Source organism: Cryptotermes secundus, unplaced genomic scaffold, assembly GCF_002891405.2.
Source record: "Cryptotermes secundus unplaced genomic scaffold, Csec_1.0 scaffold691, whole genome shotgun sequence".
Taxonomy (NCBI): Eukaryota; Metazoa; Arthropoda; class Insecta; order Blattodea; family Kalotermitidae; genus Cryptotermes; species Cryptotermes secundus.
Genome location: NW_019743159.1, coordinates 161237 through 186014, shown reverse-complemented (window position 1 = coordinate 186014; position 24778 = coordinate 161237). Strand labels below are relative to the sequence as shown.

Here is a 24778-nt window from a genome sequence, read left to right as displayed (position 1 = left end):
TATTCCCTCTTTTGTTCCTGAAATGCCTGTTGGTTTCACGTTTTATGTTGTTCAGATTATCCCCATTTATTCCGCCGCCTGGATCCTGTGACCATTGCAATTTGGCTTGTTTTCTTTGGTCTAATAATTTTGAGCATCCTTGATCGAGCCATGGCTTATGCTTCTTCAGTTCATAATAACCTAGACCATCTTTGGCAGAAATTTCGATACTCTCTCTAATGCATGGTGTGTCCAAGATCCGTTAGGACCCTTTTTTTTTTATTTTCTCCTGCAATGCCATCTGTTGACGAGTTGTGGCGTTAAGATTCTTGAAGTTTCAGCTGTGGCTGTCTATAATTTCAAAGCCCAAGCATCGCTGCATCATGTGTTTTGACCTTGAATGTAACAGTACTGTTCTGACGCTCGTCGGAAAATGGCGGTTGAACAGAGAGCCAACATCAAATTTTGTTTGAAGTTAGGTAAAACAGCCGGAGAAGCTTATGAAATGATGAAAAGTGTGTACGGTAGTGATTGGTTGAGTGGCTCGATCATTTTTCGATGGTATGCTGTATTTCATGACGGCAGGGAGGANAATTTTTACTGGTGAGGAGACATAGTATTTTCAATATGAGACTCTCACAAAGCGGCAGAGTGCAGCGTGGTTGAGCCCAAAGAAGCCAGCTGAAACCAAAGAAAGTGCGCATGCAAAAGGGCCAAGTAAAGACACTGCTAACCGTTTTCTTCGTTTCCAAAGGAATCATTCGCAAGGACTTTCTACCAGAAGGTCAAACAGTGAATTCTGATTATTATCTCGGGGTCCTCAATCATTTGTCGGCGAGAGTTCTTCGAATTCGACCTGAATATCGAGAGCAATGTTCCTGGTCGCTCCTCCACGACAATGCCCCACCCCACAAATCGAAGATCGTGCGCGATTTTTTTGGCCAGAAAAGGGATCACAGCCCTTGATCATCCTCCGTATTCGCCAGATTTGGCTCCAGCAGATTTCTGGTTGCTCCCAGGAGTTAATTTGGCGATGAAAGGAGACCGTCACGACACCATCCAGGACATCCAAAGGGAATCTACCGCAGTTTTAAATGCGATTCCACAAAAGGAGTACAGTGACTGTTTTCAAAAACTTTTCAATCGATTCCAACTATGTATCGATTCAGAAGGAGACTATTTTGAATAAGAAGAGTGAAATTTTGAAAATAATTGACGTCTTGTATTTTTAATGAACACAGTCCTAACAGATCCCGGAGACACTGTGTAGTTTCCAAAGCTTTATTAACATCCACCTCGGTGTCTAAGTTTTTGAAGGCTGCGAAACTATTTGAGACTTCAACACAATACAGCTCCTTACCCTCTACCTCGTTTAAGGATATTTAATAAGTTAAAATATTGTAATGGATTTGATCAAAGCACTGCTAGGCAACGGCTCGATAAACACCCCGTGATATGCGCACGCAGCAATAGAACGAATGTTATAGCTCGTTGCAAGACAGCATTTAGCGCGCGAATTGACTGGTAAGATAGCAATCACGTGACTTGTGTTTTCAATGTGGTCCGTTCAATACCAGTGCTAGACGATAGAACTGTAAATATATCTACAATAATAGGTGTTTTCTATGCGTGTTCCATGCCGAAGTTTTATAGAGGAAGATAAACGTCGTTTGCGAATAATCGCGGCTGAGAAGCCGTGAGCCAAAGACACGAAGCTGTCATGGAAAGGAGTTGAGAGTTCAAGGACGAGAACGGAGCATGTCCTTAGTGAATTGAGAAGATTAGTTGAGTAAAAATTAGGAGAGGAGTACAGAGTGACGATGAAATAACAAGAAGAAATCATAGTGATTTGAAGTGCTGGTTTCTGTGTTGAGATCCGTTGCCAGGAGACGACTAGTGAAGCCTGAGGATCCTAGTGCGTGCGCAGCGGTGAACAGAAAATGTGTAGAATAGCGATAGCGTCATAATTGAGTGTGATTAAGAGAACTTGTAACCGAGGTGCCAATAAATTCAACCATCCGATGTAGAACCCCTTATTTTCGTCACGCGAACCCCCCCCCCTTCACGTGAAAATATTAATATATAATTTTATATTTATAGCCTATTCATTAACATACGAGTTTATATTTAACGCAATTAAATCTGAAGATTATCTACATATTATTTAAAAATTAAAGTCCTACCTCAGAGAAAATATATAGCGTCTCTATTACAAAGTTCAGACGGTTAATTTTTGTTAGGTAATTAATAACTGTTATTCACGTTGTAGGCAAACTGCACAGTTCCTTAACGTTAAAGCAGGTGGTAAATACAGTTACTATCGTGCTTTTAAAGGGTTAATATGATCATCTTCCCAGCTTTTTCCCTGCGTTATTAGAAAAGCAACGACATAGTTGTATCGTAATAGTTGCCAACATGATTAGAATTCGAATCTTTGATTTTCGTATAAATCTGATCATTATGCATAGAACATTCTCATTCTATCTACTTAGTATTGTTTTATGCATACATCCCAGTGCCTCCTGCCGGATTCGAACTGGTAATCTCAGTGTTCATCCGGTCCAGAAAGTGTTAGCGTCCATACTAACACTATAATGACTGTGCCCATCCCTGACTAGCATGTGGTTAGGCACAGCAGCTGGTAAGCGAGAACAAACGGTAACTCGACACGCCACTTACTTCATAGGGCGTTTGCCCTTCCAAAACCGGAAGTTAAAGCAACTCTGAAGAAAAATTGAACTCTTTTATGTACATCTTATAAACAATTTGGTATATGGTATTGCTACATTAACTCCATAACTGCCAACTGTCGATTATTTCTGTCCTGTGCATATGCCTGTAGTGCCAGAGTAAATACTTCGACTTATACAAACCTTATAACATATTGTCACGTGTATGGGGTTAGGCGTGACTGATATTGTGAGTTATATATTGGATTGATTGGCATTATTAGGCATCTCCATTACAGTTTCACTTGATTACAACAGTTCACACATTTGACTGCTTCTGGATAACGAATCTCTCACTGTTATCTGAATCTTGCATTAGCCTCTAGTCTTCTCTCTTTATCCTCCTGTATTCTTCTGTTGTATTCTGTGTTCTTTTGGTCAGATCTCTCCCTGAGGTAGTCGAACCGTATGGAGATCACATCCTTGAAGCGTTCTCCTTCTGCATTTCCAATGTATTCTGTCTTCTTTTGGTCAGAACTCTCCCTGAGGTAGTCGAACCGTATGGAGATCACATCCTTGAAGCGTTCTCCTTCTGCATTTCCAATGTATTCTGTCTTCTTTTGGTCAGATCTCTCCCTGAGGTAGGTTCTAGTCGAACCATATGGAGATCAACTCCTTGAAGCGTTCTCCTTCTGCATTTCCAATGTATTCTGTCTTCTTTTGATCAGATCTCTCCCTGAGGTAGGTTCTGGTCGAACCGTATGGAGATCACCTCCTTGAAGCGTTCTGCTTCTGCATTTCCAATGTATTTTGTCTTCTTTTGATCACATCTATCTATGATGTAGGTTCCGGTCGAACCGTATGGAGATTACCTCCTTGAAGGGTTCTCTTTTTGCGTGTCCGATATAACTGCCCGTTTATATATCCCTTGCCTAGGCGACGTCTTCAATAGTTCCCTCTGTTGTGATTACAGAGATCTTCGCTACTAAGTAACCGAAGTTCTGTTGCTGACCGCATTACACGGGGTCTTCTGGTTTCCGTGTCGCACTGACCATGAAAAGAAGAGCACCCCTGACAGCAAAAAATGATGGCTTAATCTGCCAGAGTCAAGGCTGGCACTCCTAGGGTCAAGGGTAAATTATTAATATATACAGGTTTCAGACGTTTTAAGGGTCATTTTACCTAGACCTTAAGGACGTAATTACATTTCACTGCCGAAATATGAGCGCCTTGAAAAAAGTTGTATTGAATATTCATTAAGTACAAATGTGCCACTGTTCACAGTATACAAATGAAACTAAATTGTTCTGAATAAATCACTAGTACAATAATAATAGTAATAATAATAATAATAATAATCGATTCAATTCTTTGTTATTTATGTGCCGAGTCAACAGCCGCAAGGCCAATTACAGACAGAGCACAGTGTAGATAAAAGTAATTACATTATAGACAAACACATTATGAAGTCAGAGACAAATTACAGGCAAGCACTGGGGGAAAAATAAAAATGTAGAAAAGTAAACAAACAAACAAATGGTAATAATAGGTGGAATTCCTGAAGAGAAGAGCCAATCAGGAACCACTAGGTACGGGCGGGAAGAAAATATTGTCACGTATCCTGGTTAAATGACTAAAAGTTAATGAGTTCTGGATTACATGAATCGATTCATTGAACACTCACCAGCCGTAACTAGAAATAATTATAACACTTCGAAAGAATACTGGCACAGTAACACATGAAGTAAAGTCTTCAACACTTCAACTCTTGGATGCACCTGGAACGAATTCGGTGATTCAAGTCTGTACGAAACCAAGTCAAATTCCTTAATTCCGTTAAGTAATTCCATAATCCCACAATCTGAGTCTGAATGTTGTGTTACGGCCGACGGGCAGTCTCTCTTGGAATTAAGCGCCCATCTGGGGCGCAAGACAAGATCTTTCTTGCTGTCAGACAGTTGCGGGTTTGTTTACGTGGGGCGCTCTCTCTGATGAGAGGACGGGTCTGTCGCTTACAATTGCTGCTGACTCTCGCCAGCGCAGTCATTCTCGGGTCCGATTCCCGCTGGACACGTGACCATATTTTACTGTCTCAGATTCGAGACTTCTCTTTTCGTCGCCTTCTACGACTCGAAGGGCTACGGTTGAGGTATTCGACTCAAAATCAAAGTCACAGTTATGTTATGACCTATGGCCGCGCCATAGCTCAAGCGGTTAGTCTCTGGCTTCCCACCGCGGCGGCCCGGGTTAGATCCCAGGTCTGGTCAAGTGGAATTTGTGGTGGACAAAGTGGCGCTGGGGCAGGTTTCCTGCCAATCTTTATTCCACCAATTGCTCTACAATCACCCTCACCTATCATCTGGGGTTGGAACAATAGGCCAGAAGTGGCCGCAGTATAAGGGACTTAGTCCCACCCTACTAGCAACAAAAAAATGTTACGACCGACGGTCAGTCGGCCAGTCTGTCTTGGAATGAAGCACCCATCTGGGGCTTAAGACCAGATCTTTATTACTGTCAGACAGTTGCAGGCTTGCTGATGTGAGGCGCTCTCTCTGACGAGAGGAAGGGTCTGTCGTTTCCCAGAGTCACAGTCAGCAGTGATACAAGTAAGTCTGTTGCCTGATATTCAACCCTACCTGCAAACTCTCCTATTATAATGTTTAGACGAACCGTGTTGAAGTCAGCTCTTTCAACAGTACAGCAATTGCGTTCTTAGCCGTTCCTGCGCTTCGAACGGTTTGTTGAAGTGGATATTGACTTTCAATCAGTCAAAGTTACACTGCGGGTATCAAAACCCTAGTAACTGAATTTCAGTAGTTGTCTCTGTTAGCTAGAAAATATGTATTTACCGAGCCGTTGCCTAGCTATACATGTTACAATATTAAAAGGGCAATAAATAAATAAAGCATGAAGATATGGAGTACAAACTTTTAGCGACAGATAGGAACCAGTGGCATGGTGAGGCATTTCTTAAATGTTTGAAGGATTGTTCACGTCTTAATAATTTTGTTTCGTGGGGATAGTATTATTTGATAGACGAATAAAACATTTGAACTTCGAAGGAGATGACGATAAACTGTGCTAATTCTATTTGAAGATACTGTAGTGAATGTCATGAAAATTGTTAGCATATACTTTTTAATAATAATGACGCCACTGCATAAAATTCTTTCTAAAAAAATTCAGTTCTTCCAGGACACAATTTTGTGCTCAATATTATGGATTACATTTATTTGTTCGCATCCCTATCTTACAGCAGAGTATAATAGAGTCCACTTTATTTTCATTTCGCTGAAAACGGAAATTATTAACTGAATTATGTCTAAATACTTCTGAAGATGCTATGCACAAATACACATGGTTCTTACTTTGGGCAGAGTTCCCTGTTTTGTCTTTCATAATTCTTATTGGAAATGATATTTAGCGTTAAAATATTCTCAGCCTCATACTTCTTCCGAGGTTTATGGGCCAAGACTAGCCCTTTTCAACGGGCTCACTTGAGTAGGAGCCATTCCTGTCTCACGTCCGATAACGGGAAAGCAGTTAGTTTCGAAACGTGTCTGGCACCTGAACACGACTGACTTCGTTAAGTAAACTAAACGAGACCCCTTGTTATAATTAAACAAGAGAACGTTTAGCAGTGGGTCTACTTTGTGTGTACTGAACTGTGAAATAAATTATATGACGTACAAAATGCCAATATAATCAACATTAAGGTTTTTAAACTCCAAATTTCGTTAAGTTCGTAGCAGAAACACTGATATATTGGGTTTTTGGACTTTATCCATCGTCCTGGTTTTTAAGATAACTAATAAAAACACGACGTTTCGGAAACTGGATCTGTTTCCGTCCTCAGGTGAGGACGGATTGAGATCCAGTGATTGAGGCTAGCTCTTTCTAACGGACCCAACAGAATAGGTATTTTCCTTCACCTGAGGACGGAAACAGATCCAGTTTCCGAAACGTCGTGTTTTTATTAGTTATCTTAAAAACCAGAACGATGGATAAAGTCCAAAAACCCAATATATCAGTGTGTTATACACCATCGTCAGAATCCTATAGTAACTACTCGTAGCAGAAAGTTCTAAATAGCGAAAAATGTGGAAAGGCATGAAAAAAGAAACCTAAGAAACAAATAAGAAAAAAGAGACCGAAGTAACGAAGAAATAAGAAGAAACACATGTAGAAAATTAAGATTTTCCCGGAAAAGAGAAACTATATAGTCACTGGCGCAAGAAACGAGATGTCATAAATGTAAAAACGAAAATTTTCTTCTGTGTTCAACTAAGCACAATGCCATCAAGACGTATGGGGAAGTGGAAGTATAAATCCACGCATTCCTAATCTCGGCACTAGGTGGAAGTGAGTAGTCAGCTTCACGCCTCGACAATTTTAGCCCGGGGAAGAGAGTCTCCGGCAAACATATGGGCCCCAAAATCCATCTGGACACCGTGAAGAAGAGAAAAATCTCTGCTCTTGCAAGCAATCCAAATCCAATTTTCTGATGATGTAGAGCGTAGCCTACTTACTTACCGACGGAGCCCTGACAGTCCACAATAACAGAAATGTAGAGAAGGAAAAGAAAGTGTGTAAATGTGGCAAAAATTGGATCCAAACAAATGGAAGCTAGCGTGTCTAGGCGTTGTTGTTTTTTACGAGTCCATTTTCAACAATTTTCCCGTCCAGAGAGCAACACGCTTCTGAACACAACGGCCCTCCTCTGTCGTTGAGTTTATCGCTCACATGGAAGAAGAACCACGGGGATCACTCCTCAAGACAGCGGAGCAAAACGAGTAACAACCTCATCTGACACTTCCTCTTCCTCGTCATCGGCTGGGAATCCGCCTGTTCGTCTCACTGCTAACTTTATTGTTGTGGAAAGAAGTACAAGTTCGTAAAGCGTCTGCGTTGAAAATTAATTAACTTTTAGGCTAATAACATGAAAAAAGAGTCCTTCTTGAAAAGCTTGTAATTACTCATTATTATTATTATTAGTTCTGTATTTCAGCATCCCGTTGCAATTGTTTAACTTAACGTCCATGTATTTATCACCCGTCAATACTGCAACACTTGTTTATTCACCACTTAATCATAATTTTAGTTCAATATTTTACAATTCGACACAACATGTTTCGGCCCCAAACGCCACCTTTAGGTGTCTTTATATGTTACAAATATTTTATTAAATTATGTTAAAACTTCTACACTGTGTTCGTCCATGTTAAAGTCACACGCTGTAGTTCTCTTTTTAAGGTAAAGCAAGATAAAATCCATTAAAATATCTATTAAACCCACGTTTGGTGCATTCTGTTCACCTCACACGGGGTCCTGTATATTGTTCATAAATGTCTCTCCCAGGTCTTTTGTTCTGGCAGCTTGTCCTTCACGTTCGTAGCCGACTTTTCAGTAATGTCTGCAATATACCCTTGGTTTGCGTGTTTCCTCCACAGCGTGTGGTGTTGTCTTTACTAGTCTATTATTATTATTATTATTATTATTATTATTATTATTGTATGCTGCTCTACTTGAAACTCGAGTTCTCACATTGTGGCTTTGTTTGTGTATGTTTGCTTCTGTATCTTATTCATGCTAACTGTGTAATTAATATAGACTATCATTTTTGTATTTTGTTTTTTAATTATTTTTTGTGTATTTCTCTATTCGTGCTAGCTTTGTAATTGGGCTCCGTGCTGTTAAGTTTGCACGTAAATAAACACGAACTGAATTGAATTTAATTATTATTATTAGTCATGGAGCTGAGCCCTTCTTGAGGAGCCACCAATTCTGCAGTTACTCAAGAATTTCCCAGAATTTTATGGAACCCGAAGGTTCATTACCGTGTTCACAACAGCCCTTCACTGGTCCCTTGTGCCAGAGCAATCCAATTCATAACATCCCATCCTATCTCTCTAAGATCCAGTTTAATATTGTCTACCCACCTATGCCTTGGCCTTCCCAGAGGTCTCTTTCCTTCTGGCTTTCCCACCAATATCCTATATGCATTCCTCTTCTCCCCTATTCGTGCTACATGCCCTGCCCACCTCACCCTCCTTGACTTGATCATTCTAATTTTACATGGAGAAGCGTATAAGTTGTGAAGCTCTTCATAATTACTCATATACTAAAGAAATTCCCAGTTTCATAGAATCAGAAGGTTTACTGTTTCGTTTAGAAGAGAGCCACTGATCCAATCCCAGAGCCAGCTGAACCCCGCCCAAATCAGATTTTTTTCTTTAAGATCCATTTTAATATTTTTTATGTATTGTTCAACGACTCCATCAATATTGAGGTTATGTAGCGTCGAATGGCAGGATGAATGGTGGACTGGAGAGGATTAGGAAGGAAGCGGTAGTGACGTAATTGGGGTGCTATTCCGGAAATTTACTGGAGAGAATGAAGGAAATTGTTTCAGAGTGATCAGTGTCATGGTGACACATGTCCTCTCACATAGCTGCGGATAGAGACAGAAGGTTCTCCCACAACGCTTGTACCTTTCTACCAGAATACCTGTACATGGCGTCAAATCACAGACTGTCATAAATTGAAAGTATGCGGGAGCCAAGTTCTGAGAAAATTACTGAACTTCAGAAACAAGAACAGGGCGTGAAGTAGAGATATTAGCAAGCCGTAAATAAATCAAGAAACTTCTGGGGGACTGAACAGGGAAACAAGAAATTCAGACAGGATTTTTGTGGTCAAATATCTTCAAATCGGCCATTTGAACACGAAGAATAAAATGGTCTCCGAAAAACGAAACTATGCCTAGACTTTGACTACTCACCGAGGAGATTCTGGTTACTTAACATGAGACTCGTGACGGCAGAAGTGTCACTGGAAGAGGGTTCTCTTCGAGTTTCTTTGGTCTTCTACTACATCATCACTCCTCCATACCGGCATGTGTATGGGTGACTATAGACGGGGTTCTGATTGGTGATTCGATTTATTGACCACTTATGCTCTCACGACTCATGGCTACACTTTACAGATCACTGACAGACACGGACTACTTTCCTGAGTATATTACAGTCTCCACTAGCCGCTTCCTGGCAACGGATTTTAACACAGGAACTATAATACTCTCACTGAATTACACATCCCAGATATCACACATAAACTCTTTTCTTTATAGTCGGACTTTCAACTGAGCACTCTTGTAACTATTTTTTTTATTGCTAGTGGGGTGGGACTAAGTCCCTTGTACTGCGGCCACTTCTGGCCTATTGTACCAGCCCCAAATGATAGGTGAGGGTGATTGTGGAGCAATTGGTGGCACGAAGGTTGGCAGGGGAAACCGAAGTACTCGGAGAAAACCTGCCCCAGTGCCACTTTGTCCACCACAAATCCCACTTGACCAGACCCAGGATCGAATCCGGGCCGCCGTGGTGGGAAGCCAGCGACTAACCGCTTGAGCTATGGCCTTGTATATAATTCCAAGTCACTATCCAGTCGGCACCGGGGTTCCTTCTTAGGGGATAAAGCGGCTGGGACGTGAAGCTGACCACTCATCCGAAACTACTGGGATTGGACTCCCAACTCCTCTACACGTCATGTCACAGTGCTTAATTAATTAAACAGACGAACATCACCTTACTTTTGCCTCAAATTATTGTCACCTGACGATGACCAATTTTAGGCCAAAATATGAAGTAGCACATACAGCAGAATAAAACAAATAAACTCCGTAGTTTTAGTCCGCAAGCAAACTATACCGACCGAGCGACAGACGTTTGTCGGCGAAGTTAATGCCAAATTTAGCGGATAAAGGGTGTCACGTGGTCAGCGCAACGAATCCCCACGGCCGTTAATTTCGGTTTTCTAGATCTGAGCCGTCATTTCCTTGAAATAGCTCCTTAATTATCCTCACGAGGCTGAGTGGACCCCGTTCCAGACCCAATACTTCTCAGAAAATCTGGTTGCGCCGGGAATCGAACCCGGACCCCTGGATCTGTAGCCAGTAACTTTGACCACTAGACCACAGAGGTGGTCACACACAACAGAATATGGCTGAGAAAATCATTTTGTTTTCGACGGTGTAACTTCGATATTTCCTGTTACGGATTTGAAAATTAACGGCATGAAAATGCAACTGTAAAGTCTAATGAGCCGGTCACGGTAGCCGAGCGGTCTAAGGCATGTACTGTCTCCGCTCGCTTGGAAACCGGGATCGTGGGTTCAATCCCACTCAGGGCATGGATGTTTAGTTTGTATGTGTACGTTTTTCTGTGTTTGTGTACAGGTAGAGGCCTTGCGACGAGCTGATCACCCGCCCAAGGAGTTCTACCGAATGTGTAAGATCTAAAAAAACCGAAGTGAACGGAGATGTTCATGGAGGTAGGCATAGGCCCAATGGGGCTGCAGTGGCAAGAAAGAAAAAGTCTATTGAACAGTACGCGTAATATATAGCAATTCTGTGTCAGATTTCAGATATCTACCTAGGAACATTTCAAATAATTTCAAGCAGACAGTTTGAGAAGACGAAACCTAGCTGTCATCAGGGAGTTAACATAAAGAGCCTTGCTAGAATTTTTCTTCAAAATTTAGTGAACAAGTTCAAAGACTGTGCAAGGACAATGAACATCTCGGAAATCAAGATTTCTATCGCTGTGCCTATTTCTCTGGTCCACGCTTCTGAACCACCTCTCCGAGGGGTCATCCACCTCATATAACGCAGGTGCGCAATCAGTCCCTACTGCTTGACTAATGCAGACATAAGAGTTGAGCCTTACAAGGCCGTTTCATCAGCTGGCTTGCTGCAGGGCTTTTTGGTTCCGAACGATTTACCACAGTGCCCTACAAAATGAAGGCTTCCAAAAGTAATTCTGTACGATATGAAAAGCCTCGCTGCGAACTCTGGTTGCAGTGAGGAATTCTCTACCCCTTTCCATTGTTACCAAACAGGATAGCTCTAAGATCCTTCGCCTGGCCGTGTCATAGCTTAGGCGGTTAGTGGCCGTCTTCCCACCAAGGCAACCCGGGTTCGAGCCTAGGTCAGATCATGTGGGATTTGTGGCACTGGGGCAGGTTTTCTCCCAGTACTTCGGCTTCCCCTGCCAATTCGGACCCCGTTCTTTCCTCCACAAACATCATCATCATCATCATCATCTATCATTTTGGACTGGTACGATAGGCTAAAACAGTGACCGCAGTACCAAATGGACTCAGTCTCACCCCATGAGAAAAAAAAAAGGTCCTTCGCCTCAGTCGTCCAGCTATATCTGTTCGTGTTGAAAGATTCTTCTTGTTCTTCGTGAAAATAAACAAGGGTTAGATCCTAAGTCCTGTTGCTTTACAACTCAAGGTGTTCTCGATCTTTCCATCTTTGCCGGGACTTCCAGCATCCCGTCGTCCCTGGGGTTGATACTGAAAAGCTAGATTGGGTAAGCGGCCTGTGTCCATTCCTAACAGGTGGTATAACCAGCTCTATTCGCATAGTTGTTCACTTTTGACCTATTGCGAAAGTCAGAACTGCTTTAGCAGTTCAATCTTGTAAGGCTTAATTTAATAATGGTCCCAGGACTGCATTGGTGGAGACTTTTATGGAAGTAAATTTAGTCTTATATGAAGAATGCCGTCTTCTGGGATGTGGCTCCGTGTAGATATTGTGTAAACTGACGTTTCGGAGGAAACCAAGGGGAAACCAAGTACGCGGAGCAAAGCTGCCCCAATGCCACTTTGTCCACCACAAATCCCACATGACCTGATCTGGTGTTGAACCCGGGCCGTCATGGTGGCAAGCCGGCGGCTAACTGCGTAAGTTATGGCAAGGTCTGCCCTTAATTTTAATCTTCTCGTAATATCTTCCTGAAACGTAGCTTTCAGTTGAGAGTGTAGTACATTTTCCGAACACCTTAACTTTGACATCTTTGCGAAGGATTTTTAGGTATCTCTAAATTTGGAATTTGCTCACCTTCTGGCGACGAAATATGAACATGCTCATAATTTTCTTCCTGTTCGTTAAATATACGCAACACCGAGAACTTTAAAAATAAGTTTCGAGAGATCTATGAGACATTGAATTGATGCCGTACACCAACAGTTTCTTTTAACTGAGCCGTTTTTCGGAAATGTTATAAGGATTCTGTTTGGATTTCAGGTAAGGTAGGTGTTATAACGGGCCGGCATCAACCAAACGGACAATCACACAAATATTTCCAATAGAGACGAGCTGCATTAGATTTGGATCCGTTAACCTAAAAATGTCAAATTTCGAAAACTTCGGCATCTTTCGACTTTACATCTGTTGGTATTTTATTCGAATTATCATCGTCAGGAAACATTTGCAAGGAACATTTTGCTACATTTTAAATTTTTAGAGGATTTCCTAATCTATTATTTACATACGAAAGACGACCAGCTCTGGCAGTCTAAATGGCGGATTGATACAATACGAATCAAAGCTACGAGTTATGGAGCTGAGAGATGGGGAAGACGATATATGCCAAGAGATGAAAAGGCACAATATAATTTCCCCGTTATGCGTTGCCTCTATGCACTTGGCGTAAACAACACACAAAACTTGCGACATTATGCAAAGTCAAAGCTGGATGACTAATCGGAAAATATTCCAACAGTTGTGAAATACAACGAACCGCTTCTTGGGCAGAATATTGCTCGTCATGACACAACACACTCCGCAATTGCTTCAGGATCCTAGACACTCAGTAATTCACACAAACATGTGCTCCAAGAAGAACAATTCACTTCTCTCATAGGAAAGTAGTCTCGCGGGACAGCTCAGTCATAACAGTAAATCGTCTTCGAGAGTTGTATGATCGGTGTTTGATTCTCGGCAGGGGTAGATATTTTTCTTTTAGCCATTGTTTCAGACACGCTCTAGGGCCCAACCAGTCGTCTATTCAATTGATACTTGGGTAAATTGGCCGGATTGTACAGCTAAACACTCACCTCAATCCAGTGACGAGTTTATGACTTCGTACAGTTACACCGCCACTTCCCGATGTGTCGTCATGACTTGCTGCTTGACTGCACACGGTGACAACTGCTAACTTTGAAGAGTTTTACCTCGCCATAGAGGCACATTGAGGTTATGAAGAGCGCTATCTTCTGTGTTTCAACGGAATACACGAGAGAAGAGAGACCGGTGTGAGAATCCCAAAAGTTGAACCTCATCCAGTTCTACCATAAGTCTCTCTAACTGCTCCACGAGCAATGTCTGTTATAGACTGTTCCTGGCTCCAGAATTAACATTTACAGTCGCCTCTCCAGGGGTCTTCCTAAATTAAGTTTTGCTTCAAGAAAATATTTTATTTACTTCAGGTGTTTCTATTTGGAGAAAACTGCATCATGAGGAGCTTCATAACTTGTACTCTTCTCCAAGTATAATTAGAATGATCAAGTCAAGGAGGATGAGGTGGACAGGTCATGTAGCACGAATGGGGAGACGAGGAATGCGTATAGGATATTGGTGGGAAAGCCAGAAGGAAAAAGACCACAGGAAAGACCAACGCGTAGGTGGGTGGACAATATTAAAATGGATCTTAGAGAGATAGGATGGAATGGTATGGATTGGATAGATCTGGCACAGGATAAGGACCAGTGGAAGGCTCTTGTGAAGACGGTAATGAACCTTCGGGTTCCATAAAATGCTGGGAAATTCTTGGGTAGCTGCAGAATTGGCGGCTCCTCCAGAAGGGCTCAGCTCCATGAGTAAGTAAGTAATTAAGTCAGGTGTTTGTGATAATCCAACTTTTAGACATGGTTAAGAAAATTATGTCTAACATCTTCGTGATTTTTGCTAACTCTGTGAAACAGGATGTTTCATGGAAACCTAACAGTCGCTCACTCAATATTTTCTCTCATTCCTGGAACCTGATCGTGCATTATCATGATCAAAGTTACATAACGAATTTCTCGCCAGTTATCCTTTACTACATCCAAGATCTCAGCACTGGTCCATATCTTGAACTGGATGAACACATTCAGCCTCATATGGCAGCCTTCCTGATGGCATCGTCTCATTTATGTCTAGGTCTCCCAACTGACCTACTGCCTTCAGTCTTCCCGGCTACTACTCTCTGCGACACAACACGCAACAAGTCACAGTAATCAAACTGTCTTCTCTATATACAGTAGGTCAATCCCACTGAAATGAACAGGAAATTAAATACACTGTAGTCCTTTGAAAATCAGTCGACGTTTCGNATGAATCACCGCCCGTTTGCCGGTCGGTGCTAGAGCATCTGCTGAGAGCAAATTCTCGGAAGTTCCCTGGACGTCTGATAAGCCTGAATAATGAACACTCTGTATATATATATACATATATATTGTCATGTGTATGGGAGACTAAAGATGGGGTTCGAATTGTAATTGAGTTTATTAACCTACATGTCGTAACTACAATTAATTACTACATTACTGCTGCATTACATAATTTACAGTCACTCCACACTAATCTCTTCAGTCTATCTGCACTAGTCTCCACGGTTTTAAACCACAGGAAATATAACAGTCTCACTGAATTACACACTCCAAATATTACAGTATCCCTGTAAGAGGCCGTGGAGGCCCATAGGGTTGTGAGACGTTGAGGTTCCCACATTTTCTAGACAATCGACTCATAGATGGCGGCAAGGTTGTCAGCCCTACGCACCGGCTGCCCTTTACCTCCAAGAATATTCCTGGTACTCATTTCTGTTAAAGGTTGAGTCGAACCCAGGGCCACAGTGCGACTGGAAGAATTAGGANACACGAAAGCCATGACGTCAGGCTCTAAATGCAACTGCTTTCTTATCTTTGGAACAGCCCCTAAATTTCAGAAGTTTATGAATCCCGTATTTCAGCCCTGGGAATTTGAGAGCTCGAGACATTTCAGAGTATATCTCATTATCTATTTGTAACACTGCAGCGTATCGGAAGCACAGCGCTGTAGTTCACTAATATTTAATCGCCGAAGTCGTTTCTATTCTAGCCACTCTTTACGAGCTGAGTATGCGTCTGGAGTGAACCGGCCAGTAATTGACTCCACATAGCCTATTATTCAGTAATAAAACAACTATTCAATTCTGTTCCATTTTATTTGTGCGCTACCTTAACAACCCCAGGTCAATTACAAAGTGAGCATGAATAAACGAAAAGAAACAAAACACGCACAAGATGCAATTTACATAATCTTCTTGACAGTGAGCGCACTGACAGAGGAAACCGAATGTCATGGTCGAATGGACAGAGCTCTTTTTCATATCGGGAAAGTCTCGGGTTCAAATTTCGGCCTGGCGACCGCTGTCTTGTCCGAGATATTTCGTGGTCTCCGTCAGTTCCTTCAGTCAAGTGCCAGGATAGTGCTTCATGTTAGGCCACGACCGCTTCCATCCACATAATTTCCAATTCACCGTTCATCACTTATCCTATTAATTGGAGAAAACTGCATAATGAGGAGCTTCATAACTTATACACTTCTCCAAGTATAATTAGAATGATCATGTCAAGGAGGATGAGGTGGTTAGGGCATGTAGCACGAATGGGGCATGTAGGATATTGGTGGGAAAGCCAGAAGGAAAGAGACTACTGGGAAGTCCAAGGCGTAGGTGGGTGGGCAATATTAAAATGGATCTTAGAGAGATAGGACGGGATGGTATGCATCGGTAAGGATTGATCTGGCTCAGGATAGAGACCAGTGGAGGGCTGTTGTGAACACGGTAATGAACCTTCGAATTCCATAAAATGCTGGGAAATTCTTGAGTAGCTGCAGATTTGGCTTCTCTTGAAGAAGGGCTCAGCTCCATAAGTAAGTAAGTACAGCGAGATTTCCTCGGGACATCGTCAGGTGAACCATAAATAAATATTAACAAAGACATTACAAATTATGTGTACAGTAGATTGGATACTATGAGGACGAAAGGCTGCACTTAGCTGCGCAGTTTTGAAGCCTCAATAATAAGCACGCCTTTAGATAAATACGAGTAGATATGTCATAAAACTGCCTGTTGCTATAGACTCAGAATTCACTTAAGAATACCCTGACTATTTATTCATTGTACTCGCAGCTAACCTCTAAATCTGAAGATTATTTCCACCTTCCATTACCTGAGCAGGCGCCATGTTGTGGTGACAAGGAACTCACTGAACATGCGCGTACAGTATACAGCCTTACTAAAGATAATTGTAAATATTTTTCTGTGCTAACAATTGACTATGTGCCAGGCTACTAGATTACTAATCACATAGAGGCTGAATGACAGAATTTGCAAAGGTAGACAGATTTGTTTTGCACAGAACACGTGTATGTCTCTGTGAGACGCAAAACAAAAACAAAACCTCCGTGGCCCGTAGTCCGCAAGCGAACTATACCGACCGAGCGACAGCCGCTTGTCGGCGGAGTTAGTGCCAACTTTTGCGGATAGAGGGTGCCGTGTGGTCAGCTCAATGAATCCCCACAGCCGTTAATCTCGATTTTCTAGACCGGAGCCGCTATTTCCTTCAAATAGCTCCTGAATTATCCTCATGAGGCTGAGGGGACCCCTTTCCAGACCCACTACTTCTCATAAAAACTGGTAACGCAGGGAATCGAACCCGGACCTCTGGATATGTAGCCAGAAATTCTGACCACTAGACCACAGAGACGGTCAATTAGATGCATAAGTCTCATATTAATATGGTCCCCGTTCCAGCTCAACTGTCCTACTAATATTATAAATCTAAGAGAAATGAACTGTTAGCAAAATGGTTGCCAATTATCTGATGTTGGGAATATAGAAAATTTCTGAAACGCAGTGCACTGTTTGTACATCAAGCAAGGGATAATGTGCAAGAACAAGTTGTGTAAATGACCGAGAGGGTAACACAAGCCGCAACGCTTCTGCCTTGTGCGCAAAAGTTCCCTGTTTCGAATCTCAGTAGAAACATCAATTATCCTGGCTGTCTTCGAGGTTTCTTTAGCTCGGGTAAATGTTAGGATAGTGCCTGTAATTTTGCCACGACTGCATCCTTCCTGTCTTTTCGAAATCGCCGTTCGCTTGTCTTCACAACATTCGACGACACACTGCCTCAAATATGGACAGTCATTACATAATGAATGAATAAATACTATAATTACGGTACAGACGGTCTGAAATTTTACAAGACAAGCGTGAAGAGCCTGTAAAACCAACACGTGGCCGATTTTGGTATCCGTAAAATGCTCGAATTTTATTCCGGAGGTATCGAATTCGAACCCTGAACGTATTGTAAGATTTGAGGCTTTCACGGCGGTGGCTATGAAGAAAGCAGTCTGCTTTTACCGGTTCTCACGGTCTCTTCGCTTGCAGAATTCTTATATTTTCTTCTACCCTGAAGATGGAGGCGATACGTTCCTCCGAAACGTCGGTTAACACCACTTATACACGGTGCCAAATCCCAAAAGACTGCTTTCTTCCTGAACGTATTATTTGCTAACCTGATATTTTTGTTGGTTTTCGTCAGCCATTCGTGGCGAATACCAGGTCAGTATCTGGAAATATGCAGCTGTTCCTTCCTTCTCGATCTTCCCCAGCTCAACATACGTAATCATAATTTAATTTTATATAATGCTATATAATGTTGAAGTTGATTTGGTGATGTTGGACAATCTAAGGGTAAATAACATCCCTCTCCAGTGACGTATGAGAACCTAATAATAAAAACGGGATTTAGGGGGGGGGGGCTACTGGGATCTCCACAGAACAGAAATACAATCCAGAGATTTTATTGAGATATTTGCTTCTCTAAAGGCACGAAAAGCTGGTCGTGTTTTTACTTACTCTAAGAAACAACAGCACACAAGAAAAGGAAATGGAAGTGTCATAACCTCAATTTGTTGTTACTGATGGGGGCCTCCACGTTTTGAATGCCACGGGCCCTTCCTCTTAAGAAATATAAATTCCCTTTAAGATGACAGATTATGCGAAGCATGTCCTTCCATTATCACACTCAAGTCTAAAAAAAAAACTAAACCAGAACAAAAATAACACTAACATAGACATCAAAACCAAATAAAAAAAATACCACGAAATGAAATGCAGAAAAACAGCAAATCGAGTCCTGCTGCTGATGATGAGGACACATCAACGTCTCATAAGCAGTAACAGCTCGTACCGAAGAATGTAAACTCCTCTAACTATCTCGCCGTTATGCACATTTTACTGATCAAATTGGCTGATCACCGTAGTCACGCGATGTAAAGCGTACAAGGTTTTGGGCTGACCGCACGCTCTGGTCGCGGGTTTGAATTTCGTTCCAAATTTGCTTTATCTTGTTGTTTCCAAGTGATAAAGGAAATCAAGTTATGCAATAACGTGTCAAAATGAAGTGAGACAAAGGCAACAAAGGTATGCAGTAACGTGTCAAAATGAAGTGAGGCAAAGGCAACCAAGGTATGCAATAACGTGTCAAAATGAAGTAAGGCAAAGTTTTCCTTGTGTTGAAATAATTAATCATCACGCCATGGAGACATATTTGGGACTGATGCGCATTCTTGAACTCGGCACTATAAGGAAGTTAGTGGTCAGTTTCAGGCTCCTTCTGCCTTAACCCCGGGAAAGAGCTCCTGATACCCGTTGCATAAGAGGCTAGGTGGGCCCCAAAGCAGGTATGGACGCCGTGGGGTAGAATAAATCTCTTTTCCTTGTCGGAATCGTACTCCGGCCGTCCAGCCTGTAGCCCGTCACTATACAGACTGAGATACCCCGGGTCCGTATTGGATTAATGCTGAGTTGCAATAGGACAGAGGACTCATACGATAGCAGGCAGCTCAGCTGTGTGCTTAGATTTCATGGTATAAAAGACACAGGATAATGGATGTTCCGGTCGAGATTTGAACGGGCCATCTCCCAAATACAAATTAAGAAAGTTTCCACCTGACTCGTCTTGCTCGGCAACTTTGTTTACCAGTATTATATGGCTTGTGTTCCACCATATCTCTAATTTGCATGTAGCAGTTGTTTCTGCCAGAACTGCGATTATCTTGAAGTCTTCGTGACGTCGAGGCTCCCATATTTTCTCAACACAGTCGGCTCACAGATAGCGGTAAGGTTGTCAGCCTTACGCGGCCACAGCCTTTTACCCCCCAGGAAGATTCCTGATACGAAGAATTAGGAAAATTAAATATATCTCAAAACTCTAACGGACATATAGGGTAAGCGAGATTACCCACCCTCACCGTTTTCTCTCTTTCTAAGCTATATCGGTTGCTGAAAACATCAGTACGCTAGGAAGAATGGTCCTCAAGCGAACTATACCGACCGAACGAACGCCGCTTGTCGGCGAAGTTAGTGTCAACTTTTAGCGGATAGAGGTGTCACGTGGTCAGCGCAACAAATCCCCACTGACGTTAATTTCGGTTTTCTAGCCCGGAGCCGCCATTTCCTTGAAATGGCTCCTCAGTTTTCCTAACGAGGCTAAGTGGACCTCGTTCCAGCCCCACTACTTCTCAGAAAATCTTGTAGAGCCGATTGGTTAAATACCACTTATTTCATGTCTAAAATACAATATGCGTCAAAATTATCAGTACTGAAATGAAAAGACGTCCTGTTGATACCACTGTCTATTCATGTGAAGGCCACTTGTACGACAGAAACTTCTCAAATCCCGAAGAAATGGTCCGATCACCATGTCCCTGTAGCGTTCTTGGGTGACGGTAAGAGCATTGCCTTCCTCATCCTCAATGAAATAGGGGCCTAATATACCGTGCTGAGACGGCACACCCTACCGTCACACGTGTACTGTGTAGCGGTTTCTGGACGATAACATCTGGCAGCTCAAAACCAGGGAAGGGAGTTGTCTGGCGACCACTTCCGTATGAGCGGAAATAATACTCAACTATGAATACTTTTTCCTTTCTCGAGAGACCCATTTCCAACAACAACTGCACAACACAACTTCCTTTTCACTACTGGGATCACTTGCGGCTGGAGCTATGACCCGTCCACAAACGCACATGCGCGTTCGAGATTCGCGAGTTTCAGTATTGCATTCTTTTGGCGCATACTGTATTTTATAAAATGTTTCGGCCCCAAGACGCAATCATCAGGAATATGATCACCAAACTGCTACACAGCACTGTAGGTGGGTCAGTTGTACGACTGATAGAGCAGCGGGACACAAAAATGTGGTTATGGTTCCCGCTGGACACGGAAACAAGAATGATCTTTGCTGGCGAGGGCCAACAGCAATTTACCAGACGACCGACTGTATTGTATCGCTTGGCTGTACGTAAACGTAAAATGTAAGGTAAAGGTAAAATTTTCCAGTGTCTAATCAATTAATCAATTAAGCACTACGCCATGAAGACATATGGGAAGTGGGGTTATAACCCCGCCATTCTTGACCTCGGCACAAAATGGAGGTGAGTGATCAGCCTCAAGCCCCGGCGGCTCTGCCCCAGAAGAACGAGCCGCTATTACCCATTGAATAGGAGGCTGCGCGCATCCCAGAGCTGGTAGGGGCGCTGTGGAGTAAAGGGAAAATGTCTTGACCCCGCCGGGGAATCGAAATACTGCCGTCTAGACTGAAGCCCATCGCTAAACCGACTGAATATCCTAGCTCCAAAATGTAAAATGTAAAAGTGAACAGTTATTTGTTTTAAAACAAGCTGGGTTCTGGTTGATATAATATAATTTAAGATTGATGTACAGTATTGTGTATTGTTTTCTGTTTTTCTTCGCAGTGTTCCGGACCAAACGTGTTGCGATAAATGTACGGAATATAGATTAAGTGGTGTTTAACCAATAATCTTTGAGGTGTTTTATTTAAAAGACTGTATTATATACAAGTATAGATAAAGCTCTCAATTAAAGGAACAGGATACTAATACCGTGGAGTGACCAACGGCCGGCCACAGTAGCCGCGCGGTCTAAGGCACGAACTGTCTTCGCTTTCTCGACAACTGGGATCGTGGGTTCGAATCTCACACAAGGCATGGATGTTCGGTGTATGTGTTTATTCTGTGTTTGTGCTGTCCGGTGTTTAGGTAGCGGCCTTGCGACGGGCTGATCACTCGCCCAAGGAGTTCTGTCTGAAAAATGATTACGGAACTGAATAAGAGGCCAGGGCCCTGAATGGGCTGGAAGAGCCATTGAAAAAAAAATGTAGTGCCCAACTATATTTCAGGACGGGAATATTTTACTTTCTGGGCTACTTGTATCTATGATGCTCCGCGTTTGAAACAGATGCCAGAGATTGATTTGAGCTTCACTCGCGATTCAAAGGGTCGATAAAGGGCCGTTATGGACAGAATGAAATGGCTTTTGCAACGTTTAATACACATATTTCATACAAAATATTTACATAAAAACTTGTCAGTATTTTTTTTGGAAGAAGTACGCTGATAGCAGGCTGATATTGTCACACAATTACCGTTCATTTCACGGTATTTAAAAAAAATGCAGGCAATGACCATTGCCTAAACAGTAAACTGGAGACTACATGCCGATCACAGGGGAAGGCATGAACCGTCTTCGCTCGCTCGAACACTGGGATCGTGGTTCCGAATCCCACTCAAGGCATTCATGTTTGTCTGCGTTTATTCTGTTTGTGTAGGTATCGGCCATGCGTCGGGCTGATCCCCCGTCCAAGGAGAACTACCGACTGTCTAAGATTAAGAAACTGAAGTGAAACGAGGCTTTTTACGGCTGTCCTATGCTCCAAGTGGGAGCAACCGGAAATAGATAGATGATAGATAGTACTTGATAATTTACACTTGTGTACTTTGGTACAAAATGGCGTTCCCATCCAGTCAAATAGAATGCTGGGGCCAAGCGATGATCTATACTTATATTTCATTAAAAACCAGTAAGATTTTAAGTTGTTAAATTTCATGTTTCTGCTCCTACTCAGAGTGCGAAAGATCGCGTCTGTCAGCTTGTCTGACAGTCATTGTTTTTCATCATATATTTCAGCTTAATTTTGGTGCGTTCGCTCTAGTGTAATCCACGCTTTTATGATTCAACTGAATCACAAAGAGGATAGTATATTTATAGGTCTATATGTAAGATATCAAATTGTGGCAAGTCATACTTGCCAAATTATAAATCAATTCAGTAGCCGAAGACTTAAAAAATTATTTGAAGCTGTACGTAAGAGGTTAGTACTTCCTGTTTCGAATGATTTTGATATAGCTGTACTAACTTCCGAGAATTAATTTTTGTATCAGAAATAGAAGGCGCATAAACGTTCTGGAAATGTCAATTTCTGAGAAAAAAAGGACTACAAAATATGATATCAGTGATTTTTATAGAAGTAATTGTTATTTACAAACCGATTTTGACTGTATAGAAATGGGACTAATACAAAGAAAGAGATAACAACAGAAAGGTTTGGAAGAATTTTTTCTGTGATATTTTAATCGATGGGAGCCTTTTGCTTCTACAGAATTCCGTGCGCTGAAATGTAACAAAAAACAAACTCTGTGGCCTGTAGTCCGCAAGCGAACTATACAGGCCGAGCGATCGCCGCTTGTCGGCGAAGTTAGTGCCAACTGTTGCGGCTAGAGGGTATTGCGTGGTCAGCGCAACGGATCCCCAAGGCCGTTACTCTCGGTTTTCTAGACCGGAGCCGCTGTTTCCTTGAAATAGCTCCTTAATTATCCTCACGAGGCCCACTACTTCTCAGAAAATCTGGTAGAGCCGGGAATCGAACCCGGGACCTCTAGATCTGTAGTCAAGAACTCTGACCACTAAACCACAGAGGCGGTGGTGTAAAAAATCAACACTTGCAATGAAGTTTAAAATTATAATTTTCCTTATAAGATGGATTTCACTTCTCTATAGCAGTCTCTCGTATCCTACTGAAAAGAATCACGCTTTGACGCGATAAAATAAACGACTAAACCCAATTTCTAATCACCATCTCGAAACTTGACTCTCCTTAAAGGTAAAGTTGTCCCTGTGCTTAACGAATTAAGCACTACGCCATGAAGACGTATGGAGAGTGGATGTATAGATCCAGTTTCTTGACCTCGGCACTAGTTGGAGGTGAGTGGTCAGTTTCACGCCCCGGCCGCTTTACCTCCGGGGAAAGAGCCCAACGTACCCATCGGATAGGGTGTTAGGTGGAGACCAGAACAGGTCTGGACGACGTGGGAAAAAATTCTTCACCCTACCGGGACTCGAACTCCGACCCCTCAGTCGTCCAGCCCATAGCCATTCGTTATGCCGACTGAGCTATCCCGGCTCCTATTGTGGATATAAAATTAATGTATGAAACTTTCATTCAGATCCGGAATAGCTCAGTTGGTATAATTACAAGGCTACGGGGTTAGGTAGACCAGGGTTAGACTTCCGGTAGAAGCGACAGATATTTCTGATCTTCACAGCGTTCATACCGACCCTGAGGCCCATTTACTCCCATCTCCAATGTGTTCCAGGTTCCTTTTACTGGGGTAAAAAGGCAGGAGCATGAAAGTGACCAGTCGCTTCATCTAGTGCAAAGGTTAAGAATACCTGGAACTAACTATACGTCCAGTTCCTCATATGTCTTCATGGCGCTGTACTTACCAAAGCTTGGAGACAACTTTACATTTTAACTCGCATTTACAATATACCTGTTTCCATATTTCGTTTCATATCTCTGAGACAAAAATAATGTCGAGGCCCACTCATTGTGTCTGTAACGTAGATTTCACATTTTCGACCACAAACTTGTCACTGAAACAAATGAAGATCAGTGTTATGTCTGTACCTGGCTGATCGGCGTGGCTTCCGGCGAACAGTACACAGAGTCCCGTCTCGAAGTTGATGGCCCGGCACAAGTCATTGAGGCGACACTGTTCCAGACAATCCCTGAGAAGCAGCACGCCAGGGCTGGTCGTTATGATCTCGCCGGGAGCGCTGTAAACGTAACCCGTGATCAGCTCGAAATGCACGTCTTCTGGGCGACAGTCGCGCGCAGCCGCGGCCCAACTCGCAGACAGCAGGAGCAGCACAGGGAACACCATGCTCACGGTTCGCGCGCATGCACCACTCTGAGATGATTCTCCGCGCTACGCGGCCTTCCGTGACCACCTTGACCTGCGACGTCACGGATTAATCCGTTTGAGATGCAACTCCGCGCGTTCCAGATCCTTGACGATTCCGAGTCGAATCTCAAGGTCGGCTTTCCTGTGCCGAATTACGTCTTTTCTTCAGGCACTACAATAAAACATCCAGGAGATATTTCTTGTG

General features: G+C 42.6%; 1 protein-coding gene across 1 annotated transcript in view; it reads right to left on the bottom strand.

Annotated features, from left to right (window-relative positions):
* Positions 1–24561, bottom strand: part of LOC111873941 — a 48081-nt gene extending 23520 nt beyond the window's left edge. Inside the window, exon 1 of the mRNA XM_023869049.2 lies at positions 24297–24561. Within this exon, the coding sequence (XP_023724817.1) occupies positions 24297–24552 (256 nt within the window). The 5' untranslated portion in view covers positions 24553–24561. The remainder of the gene's footprint in view (positions 1–24296) is intronic.
* Between the last annotated feature and the right edge of the window lie 217 nt (positions 24562–24778).